This window comes from Panthera pardus, unplaced genomic scaffold, assembly GCF_024362965.1.
Source record: "Panthera pardus isolate Hobbes unplaced genomic scaffold, ASM2436296v1 HiC_scaffold_2, whole genome shotgun sequence".
Taxonomy (NCBI): Eukaryota; Metazoa; Chordata; class Mammalia; order Carnivora; family Felidae; genus Panthera; species Panthera pardus.
The window spans coordinates 100503393-100515830 of NW_026526765.1; the positions used below are offsets into that span (position 1 = coordinate 100503393).

At 40.9% G+C, this 12438-nt stretch overlaps 1 protein-coding gene across 2 annotated transcripts in view; it reads right to left on the minus strand.

Annotated features, from left to right (window-relative positions):
* The window catches only part of ARHGEF28 (Rho guanine nucleotide exchange factor 28), a 301505-nt gene that overhangs the window by 60512 nt on the left and 228555 nt on the right, over positions 1-12438 (minus strand). For both annotated transcript variants that reach the window (XM_019463023.2, XM_019463024.2), the window contains 5 exons: positions 11783-11831; positions 9339-9483; positions 9134-9261; positions 7553-7693; positions 4550-4797 (listed from right to left, as the gene is read on the minus strand). In XM_019463023.2, the coding sequence (XP_019318568.2) occupies positions 4550-4797; positions 7553-7693; positions 9134-9261; positions 9339-9483; positions 11783-11831 (711 nt within the window). The remainder of the gene's footprint in view (positions 1-4549; positions 4798-7552; positions 7694-9133; positions 9262-9338; positions 9484-11782; positions 11832-12438) is intronic.

The window sequence follows — 12438 nt, forward strand, 5'->3', positions numbered from 1 at the left end:
TTGATATACAAGTTTAATGCAATCCTCGTTAGAATCCCAGCAAGTTTTTAAATACAGACAAGGTTATTCTAGAATTTATAGAAAAAAATAGAATAGCTAAAAACAATTTTGAAAAAGAATTAAGTAGAAGGACTCAGTCCACCCAATTTCAAGATTGATTATATAGCTACAATAATTAAGACTATGTGAAATAATGGACACATAGATCAGTGGAACAGAATAGGAACCCAAAATGCCCAATGGAATTTTGACAGGGGAGCAAAGGCAATTCAATGAAGGAAGGATGGCTCTTCTAACAAAGGGGGAAAAGCATTGGGGGAAATGGACATCCAGAGACTAAAAACAAGAAGTGAATCTTGACCTGTGTCTCATATTCTAAACAAAAATTAACTCAAAATGGACTACAGACTTAAATGTAAAACATAAAACTGTAAAACTTTTAGAAAAAAAAAATGGGAGAAAATCTTTTGAGATCTCAGTCTAGACAAAAAGTTCTTAGATCTGACACCAAAAGCATGACCCTTACAAGGAAAAACCAAAATAATGGACTTCATCAAACTCAGAAAATGAGAAAATAAGTTACAGACTTAATGTCTGCAAATCACATACCTGACAGATGACTAGCACCTAGACTACATTAAGAAACTGCAATATTCTATAGTAAGAAAACAAACTATCCCATTAGAAAATGGGCAAAAGACAGGAGCCAACCTTTCATCAAAGAGGATATACACAGGGCAGATAAGGACATGAAAGATGTTTAACATCATCAGCTATGGGGGAATTTTAACTTAAACCACGATGACTTATCATTACATATCTTTCAGGATAGGTAAAATTAAAAAAAATAGTAACACCACCAAGTACTAGTGAGAATGCAGAAAAACTGGATTATTGTACATTGTTTACAGGGATGTACAATAATACAATCACTCTGGAAAACAGTTGGCAGTTTCTTACAAAATTAAGCATGCAACCACCCTGCAAGTCATGAATTGAGACCCCAGACATTTATCCCAGAGAACTGAAAAACTTAAGTTTGCACACAAATCTGTACATGAATGTTTAAAACAACTTTACTTCTGGGGCACCTGGGTGGCTCAGACAGGTAAGCGTCCAACTCCTGATTTCGGCTCAGGTCAAGATCTCACAGTTCACGAGTTTGAGCCCTGCATCGGGCTCTGCCCTGAGAGTTCGGGGCCTGCTTGGAATTCTCTCTCACCTCTCTCTGTTACCCTCCCCTGCTCACAGTTGCTCTTTCTCTCTCTCAAAATAAATAAACATTAAAAAAAATTTTTTTTTAAACCAGCTTTACTTCTAATAGCCAAGGACTAGAAATAGCCAGATGTCCTTCTACAAGTGAGTGATTAAACACACGTGGTATTTCCATACCACAGACTACTACTCAACAATAAAAAGGAATGAACTACTGAACTACCCAACCACCTAGATGATTCTTTTTTAATTGGCTGAAAGAAGCCAATCCAAGGGAGATTACATAGTACATATGTAATTTATATGTAACACACATGTAATTTATCTAACATTACTGAAATGACAAAATTACAGAAATAGAGATTAGTTGTTGCCAGCAATTAAGGAGGTGGGCGCAGGAGGGAAGTAGGTGTGGCTATAAAGTACTTGTGATGATGGAAATGGTCTGTGACTTGATTGAATCATTGTCAGTATCCTGATTACGATACTATAATTTTGCAAGATGTTAGCATCGGGGAAAAATAATTTAAAAAATTAAATATTTTTTTTCAATTGTTTGCATGTTTATTTATTTTTGAAGGAGAGAGAGAGAGAGACAGAGTGCAAGCTGGGGAGGGGCAGAGAGAGGGAGACACAGAATCCGAAGCAGGCTCCAGGCTCTGAGCTGTCAGCACAGAGCCCGACGCGGGGCTCGAACTCACAGACCATGAGATCATGACCTGAGCTGAAGCTGGATGCTTAACCAACTGACCAAGCCACGTAGGCACCCCCAAAATTAAAAAATTTTAAATGCCAAATCTCAGGTCCCACCCCAAACCTATCAAAACAAAACCACTAGGGTGTTGGAACACAGAAGTCTTCATTTTTAACAGGCTTCAGGAGATTCTTAGGTACCTGAGGTTGGCAAACTACGGCTTGATATCAACCATGTTCCTCATACTCATCATTTCGGACCAACACCAACATTTCCACTGACTCAATTAGCATCACATTCCAGTCTAGCCTCCTGAAAAAGGTTCTCCATGGCTAAAAAGTGAGGGATTCCTTTGAAGTCTTCTCTCCTACATCCCTTAAACAGCTAATGCTTCCTTGGTTCCCACACCCGCATCCCTTGTCTGAGGATGTAGCTAATGTGCTCCCTCGGGAAACAACTTTTTACGGTACTGGGAGGAGACCCCTTGCCACCCCCCACTATGCATGCCAACAACAGAAATGCCAAAGGAGGCTTAAACCCTTTTCTCTGAATAACCAAGAATCTCTCCCCGAAGGAGAAGGGTGCACTTCATCCAAAAGCAGCACACCAGGCTCTTCCTATGTGACAGCCAACTTCCCAAACCTCGTTCCCAATGTCAGTCCTGCTTATACACACAATTAAATAAGAACGGAATGGGTAGAGATATAAAACATGGCAACTACAAACATAAGAACAAAAGTGTTCTAAATGAGAATTTAAAAATACAGCATTTCTATCAAGAAAAGAGATGTAAATAATTTCAAATGACAAAAAAAAAAAAATCTTGTGCTTCAGTTTTGAACGCACTCAAATTGAAGTTCACAGACACATTTTTACATTTTTACTCAAATTGTCTTGCAAAGGACTTTACAGTCTCTTGGCATTGTATGTTTCAGATGAATTATGAGGCAGGTCTATGACTTTATAGACAATCTGCAAAGCAGATTACTCTTTGATTAAAAACTTGTAGGGGGGGCATGGGTGCTCAGTTGGTTAAGTGTCTGACTTGGTTTCGGCTCAGTTCATGATGTCACGGTTTCCTGAGTTCCAGCCCCACATGTGGCTCTGTGCTAACAGTATAGAGCCTGCTTGGGATTCTCTCTCTCCCTCTCTCTCTCTCTGCCCCTCCCCCAATCATGGTGTCTCTGTCTCTCTCAAAAATAAACAACCATAAATTAAAAAAATAAAAATAAAATAAAATAAAATAAAATAAAATAAAATAAAATAAAATAAAATAAAAACTGGTTACTGATGTGGCTTTTACATCCTTAGACATGGAGAAGCAGTTACTGCACAGTTAAGTGGGGTTTTTGTTTTGTGCCTCAAAAGTATCTGTATTTAACTACATTTACATCAATGACCTTAACTCCCCCATTTTTAGTAAATGAACCAACAGCTGAACTCTGTTATTGTGGGCTACAGGGTGAAATGGTTTCAAAATCAGTCTTTTGGAGAAGATGACATTGTGGAATTTATCTAGAGAAAGTCAAATGAAGGTCAGAAAGGATGCATCTCCATGCCTTTCCCCAAGCTCTACAAGGGACCGCAAAACGTGGCACTCAAGTGAATTTCTGGCATTTTGTTCCTAAGGGATCCATTCATTCAATAATATTCATGGTACCAAGCACTGTTCTAGGTGCTGAAATACAGTAGTCATCAAATTGATAAGAATCCCTGCTTTACTGGGACCTAAAACCTAGTGAGGATAAAAAGCTTCTGCAGATGTCACTATGGAGGCCTCAAGAAATCATATCCCTAATTCATTGTTAAAAGAGCAGATTGTGATTTAAGTCCCAGTTATGCTACTTAGGAGATGTGTGAACTTGACTAAGTTATTACTTTCCCCATGCGTCAGTTTTTGTATTTGTACAATGGGGAAGATAAGATTTACCTTATAGAGGTGTGCAGGTAAAGGAGGTAATATACATGGAGGTACCCTCAAAGTGCTTGCCCGATTGTGATCACGGAGGGTAAGCTACTTAACTTCTCTATTAGCAGGTTTTTTCATAGAAAAGCCCTTTCAAAGAGACCAGAAGGCCAAAAGGAATTATCAGTTTTGGTTTTCTTATCTATTAGTAGAGTCACACAAACCATTCTCATGATGCTTCAACCATCCCGAGCACCTAAAACTGTCTCCTTTTAGTGAGATTTGCTGTCTTGTCCCCCAGGCGTGAACACCAAGGCTTTAACGATAACAGATCTTCCTCACTCTTCCTAAGATGAGCCAGCATCTGTCTTGCAGATACTGCCATGACCATCACAGGCTCGGGGGGGGGGGGGGGGGGGACGTGTTATCATAGATCAAAAAGTCTAAGCAGAATTTTCCTAATAGACTTATTTATGGCTGTGACTCCTGGTGGAGACAGTGACAAGGATGATCCCACCAGGTTTGGAGACACACACAAGTCAGTCCCTGGCTGTCAAAGCTCTTGGCTATCAGGCACACAAAGGCATATCCAACAGAAGAAAACCAAGCAATCTCATCTGCCAATAATGGTTTAAAAAAAAAAATCAATTCCAGTTCTTCATAGACTTTCACATTGTGGAAAGTCTGCAAACCTCCAGGTGTCTGACATTAGGGCCTTTAAAAACCTCTCTCACCTGTTGTACCAGAATGTCTCCAATGCGATTGATGATGAAATTTCTGTCATCACCAGCACAGGACTCCTGCCTTCGCTCCTTCATACTAGAAAAGAAATGCCTGTGGATTTCAAGTAACTCATCTAAGCAAGGAAAGATTTTATCCACGGTGCTGTGATCAAGCTGGAGCTCCTCCTTCATCCCTTTCCTGAAGATCTCAGACATGATGAGCAGGGTCTGGATGTGATGCATCTCTGTTTGCATCAGCTCTGAAACACATGCGCAGACACAAGCTTTAATGAGCAAGTGCTCCACCCACTGACATCAGTGGCTAAACACTAAGCGTTATACAAATTAAATAAAACCAAAAAACAAAAAAAGAGGTGACGTTTTGGAACAGTGATATTCCTCCACCATAAAAGTCAGCATTCACTCAACAATTAATGCAAGCTCGAAATACTAAACCATTTTCTTTTTTCCAGCTATGTGAAGATGATACACATAAGTGAAGTCCCATACACAAGAATCCCGTTCAATCTAAAACTGAGACATAATTAGCTAGCATAATGTAATGAACTAGGCACCTTTAGCTAGGAACCAGGTCTTCCATTCCCCTAAATGCTCTATGAAAATATAACTTAGTTTGCCTGGTTTTTTTCTTTCTTTCTTTTTTGGCTTTTTGGTTTTTGCGTTGAGTAGCAGCACTTCGTTAAATTAAACTGAATTGAAATAATAAGGCTCCTTAATGCATGTAACAGTCGTTGGATCTGTTGCCAAAATTCCACTTTCTCCAGGAGAAAATAAAAAGCGTGATGATCAAGGAAGAGAAACCATGGAGAAAATGAAAAGACAGCCCAGAGAATGAGAGAATGTCACATGCTATTTCAAGGCCTCCATGGTTGCTGTTCCAACCACCTGGTATGTTTTCTCCCCAGGTCTAACTCCTTCCCCAAGTCCCCCAGCTCTCTTGAAGTATTACTGGTCTCTCAAATCTCCCTGTAGACCCCAACATTTAATACCCATGTCCCCATGTTCGATATGGCCCACTACTCTGTTTTCTTCTCAGCACTTACCACACACACTCTATTGAGTATTTTACAGATTTTCTGTCCTACACTGTAGTGTCTCCCCCCAACAAGTTCACACGAGAAGAAAATCTGTACATTTTGTTCACGGCTATTTCCCTGGTTTCTAGACTTAATGCCTGGCATACATGAGGGGCTAATACTGGTGCTAATACTCCCAAGGGCAGGCCTAGGGAGACAGATCAGACTTTTTACGTTGGAGGAACCCATAGACAGAAACTAGGGGGGAGGAATTTCAGATCTTAGCACAGATGAACAGAATTAAAAGGCAATGTCTACGGAAAGAGAGAACTTCTACCAAGTGGAGATGTTCAGGAAAAATGTGTATGATCAGGTTGCACGGCTATGGCAACAATGATGTAAATACCACAAGGAACATGGAAACAATGACCTTGATTTTCACACAGCAATTTTTAATAAAGTGTGCCTGCCAATGACACTATTAAGCTTCTAGGGAAACAGCAGTATTGGGATTTCCAGTAAACGGACTGGAAAAAAAAAAAAAAAAGGCAATGCAAGAAAAATATCTCAAAAGGGACTTGCGTCCAGAGATGAAAAAGATCTATTACAACTCAAGAGTAAAAAGACAAACAAAAAACAAAAAACCCACTTCAATATGTGCGAAAGATTTGAAAAGATATTTCTCCAAAGATATAGACAGATGACCAATAAGCACATGGAAAGATGTTTGACCTGATTAGCCAGCAGGAACATGCACATCAAAACCAAAATGGGACACCACGTGACACACACTAGGCAAACTGTGATAAAAAGGGTGGGCGATAACGAAGAGTTAGTAAGGATGTGGGGAAAGCAAAATCCTCAGTACCTCACCGGCAGGCATGCCAAACGGTGCAGCTGCTTTGGAAAACAGTCTGGCAGTTCGTCTTAAGGTTAAACATAAAGTTACTACATGATCCAAAAAGTGCAAACGGCCCAAAAGGACCCTCAACTGCTAAAATGACCTTCAAACTGATAATGAAACAAAATGTAGTAGATTTACAATGAAATAACATACAGCCATAAAAAGGAATGAAGTATTGATAAACAGTAAGGATGAACCTCAAAAACAATACACTAAGTAAAAGAAACCCATCTGCCCTACATGAAAGTATGTGAAAATTTCCCGTGGTTCTTAAAAGAGAAGTAAAGTCGTATAGGCCACATTTAAGTAAACTTTAAAAGGTATGAGACATAAAATTTGCTTTGTACCAGGTACATACGATGCCTCAGTTAAGCCTCACAACAGTTAGACCTGAATATCATTATCCCCATTTAAAAAGCAATTTTTTTTGATGTTTATTTATTTTGGGGAGAGACAGAGAGAGAGAGACAGAGAGAGAGAGACAGAGCTTGAGCATGGGCAGGGTGGAGAGAGAAGGAGACACAGAATCTGAAGCAGGCTCCAGTCTCTGAGCTGTCAGCACAGAGCCGGACGCAGGGCTTGAACTCACAAACTGTGAGATCATGACCTGAGCCAAAGTCAGACGCCTAACCAACTGAGCCACCCAGGCGCCCCATTGTTTTCCCCATTTTAAAGACAGAGAAACTGGGGCGCCTGGGTGGCTCAGTTGGCTAAGCACCAACTTCGGCTCAGGTCACGATCTCACTGTCCGTGGGTTCGGGCCCCGCGTCAGGCTCTGTGCTGACAGCTCAGAGCCTGGAGCCTGTTTCAGATTCTGTGCCTTCCTCTTTCTCTGACCTTCCCCTGTTCATGCTCTCTGTCTCAAAAATAAATAAATGTTTAAAAAAAAATTTTTTTTTTAAAAATAAAGACAGAGAAACTAAGATCCAGGCAAGTTAAATCATTTGTCTGAGATCAAGTAGATAAAAAGAGATAGAACAAGGATTTGAACCCAGGTCCAGAGGACTGCAAATTTCATGGTCTTTCCCCTATACCACAATGCATCAGCCCCAAGAGCATATTTTAAATGCTTACCAAAAATGACATCCTGTCTTTTGATGACATCCTTCCCCTGCTTACTGCAAAACGAGGGATCTACCACCAGGCTCCAAGATTCTGCCTCCAGCTCCTGGGCATCACTGCTGAGGTCACTCCACAGAGAAGAATCCACGACATCTAGGATGTAGGTAGAACAGAGAAGCCAGAAGTGGAGTCACACACAAAACACACAGGAAATAAACCTACTGTCAACACAGTAACAACTAAGCCAAAATACTGTTGATGTGGAGAAGAAACCCCTGAAAACCAAACTGGTGAAAGGGTCCAAGTCAAGGCAGCTCTCATGAAAGCAAAGAATCATTAAAACAGTGATGGTTTATGTGTGCAGGGGGAAAAAAAAAAGACATTTAAAGATTCTTTTCTTTGTTTGGGCTTGCTGTACTATAGTTTTATGTTTGGTAACCTTTTGAGTCCATAAAATGATTACAGAATCTTGAACACACAATTTCTTTTGCCCCAGGGAACTCCATACTGTTTACTCATATCTGAATGTTGTCTTTGCTCTTGATGTGGCTTGCTGTCCTTAATATAAACTTGAAAGAAGGGTACATGGGCTCAAGTCCTATGAGTACAGTTTTTGTTTTTTTGGGGTTTTTTGCAGAGGTTGACATCACACACACACACACACACACACACACACACACACACACACGCCTTCCAGGAAAACTAAATCCTACATGCCCAAACAGCACTCCTGAGACAGAGTCCAGCTCAGTCAAGATGAGACAACAATGGATTTAAAGATCCAAGTTCAAAATAAAAGCAAAAGATTCCCTGGGCAGTGTCCACCCCTTTCTCTTGTCACTGCTCTCCTTTCCTTGGGTCCTCCTTCACTGGTTGATATAGCTTGGATACAACATGCAGTTCACCAGAATAAATCCTATCTTACAAAATATGCTTTAAAACATGCTTTTATTCCTCTAGAAGTAGAGGGTAACAGATAGTGGTAAGTATCTCAGAAATCTAGGTGAGTACCCTCTTAACTGAGTGTGTGTGTGTGTGTGTGTGTGTGTGTGTGTGTGTGTGTGTGTATATATATAAATTTTTATTTATTTTTGAGAGAGAGAGACAGACAGAGCATGAGCAGGGGAGGGGCAGAGAGGGAGAGACAGAATCAGAAGGAGGCTCCAGGCTGTGAACACAGAGCCTGACGGCGGGCTCGAATTCACAAACTGTGAGATCATGACCTAAGCCCAAGTCGGACGCCTAACCGACTGAGCCACCCAGGCACCCCATAACTAAGTATATATTTTTAATGTATGATCCTGATTCCAATTCATCAGCAGTTCTAGAGCTTTTTAAACAACAACAAGCACAGAATGTATTTCATTCTCTTATCTTTATGACATGTCTATTCAATACATCATTTATACTCAGTCACTACATGGGAGTATCCACTAGGGTTAAATTTTCCTTCTTTTATCAAAAGAACCTATACCAAAAAGACACCATGAAACAGAATTCTTTTTTAAGAAAAAAGAGTGTTTCAATTTTACATCCTTCAGAAAATATTCCACTTGGCAATTCACCACAGAAACAAACGTGTCTTCTCCTCACCTTCCATTAAAAAGGACTCCGTGGAAGGAGAAGAGCCCATAGACTGTAAAAGCTCATCGGAATGAGACCTGCTTCTCCAGTTGTTCCCGTCACTCTCAGACTCCAAGGACAGCCCTGACCTTCTGAAGCTGGAGGAGAGAGAGAGAAGAGTCAGCTCCAATGGTGGCTCTGAGATATTAAGATGAGAAATCACATTAAGCCTTACCTTTCCAAGGTAGTGCCTGGAACACTTCTGGACAATGGATGGACCTGCACTGAAGTTTCTTTTCTCCCAGTGGGCAATCCAATAGGCATGGAGGAAGAAGGGTGCAAGGAGAGACCAGGTTGTGGGATGTCTCGGAATGAAGAATCTAGAAATCAAAATGAGCGCTTCACGTGGTTTTCACAGAGGGCAGTAATTACCAGCAGTCATGTAAAAAGCCAAGAAGCGAAACACTCGAATGGCTGCTTCTAATACATCACATGTCCAGCCTTGAAACCAGTCTTCTTGCCACATCCTGACACCTGCTTCAAATGTCCCTTCCATTTCACACCCTCCTGACACCCATGTGGCAGACCTGCTTTAGCATATCCACTTGGAGACTGGGCGGCTGGGATTACACAAACAAGAAAATGGAATGGGGAAACACTGAGACAGCTTTCCCATAAACCACTGCTTGTACTCCTTAGAGCCAGCTTTAAATAGATCCAAGGTGTTATTAGCACTATTAGAATGCATATTGTATGTATAAACAGTCATACACACACATGGCATGTCAGTGGATTGGAATGATGCTGGGGAGTCTATTCTTTATGGGTGATAACTTCAGGCAAATGAAACCTCCAAGTCAAGCTGAGCTCTTTGCTGTCACGTAGTGAATGAAAACCAAAGGGTGCCTCAATGCCTTTCTCGTCAATTCTAAATTGTGACAGGCATATATGGTTTTACATTTGATGTGTACCATACATGACCTCGGAAAACATTTCAGTCTTAACAGTTTCAGAGATATAGCAAACACCTTCTCAAGTAAAGGAGAATGAATACTTATATAGAGCCCCGGAATATCATGAAGGATTTTACACATGTATGATTTGGTTTTATCTTCATGGCTTCCAAGTACAGAGATGGAATTTTTGTCAGTTATAAGATGCTTTATATCTTCTTTTTGAATTTTTTTTCATGTTTATTTATCTTTGAGAGAGACAGAGAGAGACAGTGAGTGAGTGCGGGAGAGGGGCAGAGAGAGAGAGGGAGACGCAGAATCCGAAGCAGACTCCAGGCTCTGAGCTGTCAGCACAGAGCCCGATGCGGGGCTCAAACCCACAAACTATGAGATCATGACCTGAGCCAAAGTTGGACGCTCAACCAACCGAGCCACCCAGGCGCCCCAAGATGCTTTATATTTTCATGCTTAACCTTATGAAATTGAGAAGAGCCTCACAACTACAACCAAAGGGACTTCTGCCAAAGCAGAGGGTAAGTGATGTCACAGCTGTTACCGTCTGCACTAGCAGCATCTATGTAACATCACATCCAATCTCATGTCATCGTAACTCTGCATATTTTATTGTCCCCTGATTCAGGTGATTTTGGTAACACTGGTCACATTGTTGGAGCATTAAAATGAAAAGTGACCCCAAACTTAAAAATGCCTGTCATGGGCGCCTGGGTGGCTCAGTCGGTTAAGCAGCCGACTTCGGCTCAGGTCATGATCTCGCGGTCCGTGAGTTCGCGCCCCGCGTCGGGCTCTGTGCTGACAGCTCAGAGCCTGGAGCCTGTTTCAGATTCTGTGTCTCCCTCTCTCTGACCCTCCCCCGTTCACGCTCTGTCTCTCTTTGTCTCAAAAATAAATAAACGTTAAAAAAATTTTTCTAAAAAAAAAAAAAAAAATGCCTGTCATATGGAAAGCAATGCAGTATTTGAGGCAGAACAAATTCCAAAATCTCTCACAATAGATGAAAGGATTTTCCAATTTAGATTATGGTCCCTGGTTCTTGCGTGCAATATAAACTACTTTCAGAGGCTGCTGATTACTTCCAAGAGAAATTGTTTAAATTTAAGCAATAAATTTAAGCAATTCAAGGAAAAAACATAAGCACCAAGACTAGCCCTATGCGAGGAAAATGCCAGCATGCCTTGAAATTTCAGTCATGCTAAAGGAGCTGATAAGATCCCAGCCTCAAGCCCAGCTAATAAGCAGGACCAGGTCACTAGAATAAGGGACATCAGGGACTGTAGACTCCAAACTTGAGTATTCTATCCCTCACCTTGATTCTAAAGTATGTGATAGGTAATTGTATAGGTAAATAGGGGTTACTGCTAGGAAAACCAAGTTATGTACATCTAATGTCATGTCTCTCTTTTCCCCCGAAGGTTGTTATTAAATCAATAGCGCATATTACACTACATCATATCTTATAATTGAGACAATATCCTAATAGGTCCCCCCATATAGTCCTCCTTAAAATATCATATAGTACATACAGAACAAAGGTTATTAGGCTGGCATGGAAGTTTATACTGTTCTTGACCTCCTTGTAACTAAATATTACACTAACCATGTGTTAGGAAGGAAGAAGTAATTGGGCAAAGGAAGTAACAAAGGAGCAGGTATTTTACACTGGAATAAAGTATGATATGTATGCAATTGTCATTTCTATGTCACTTACTTCCAAGGGTGGTCTGCAGCTTGTTCTTGTTATGTTTCTCTTGGAATTTCTAATAAAGAACATTGGAAACATGGAAAATAAGATTAAATTCCATTTGACTACAAGAATGTCCACCCATTTATACAGGATTCTTATCTGTATCATTTCTGTTATTTTATTTCAAACCAAGAATTCAAAGCAAAAGACACTAAAAGCAACAAAGAAACATGTTATAATGATGAGACGTGCAATGATGAGTTGTAATGAGGGCGTACCTCATGAACACATCTCATGAATATCCCAGCTTTATTTAACATCTATGGCAACTAGAAATGTCCAACATGTGCGTCCAGCCTGAGGCTGAGAGAGGAATTCCTGTCGGGGCTGCCTTTCTCCCACTTGCTCTTCCTACTCTTGGCTACTCTTCCTGTCTACAGGACACAACACCCCTGGCTGCTGAAACATCATCCTTAACTCTGTGACCTGACGCGACGTGTGTTTCCATTGATCACAGAAGTTAGAGACCCCAAGGTTCCCCCTGAAGTGTCGGCATGCTCACTCGCATTTCTAACAGGACGTTAGAGTGGGAAACAAAGGAAGAGATGGGACAGATGCGCCCGTTCCCTCAAGCCCACTCCCAAACTCAGAGAACATTCCTTTATTCTAGTGGGCCTCAC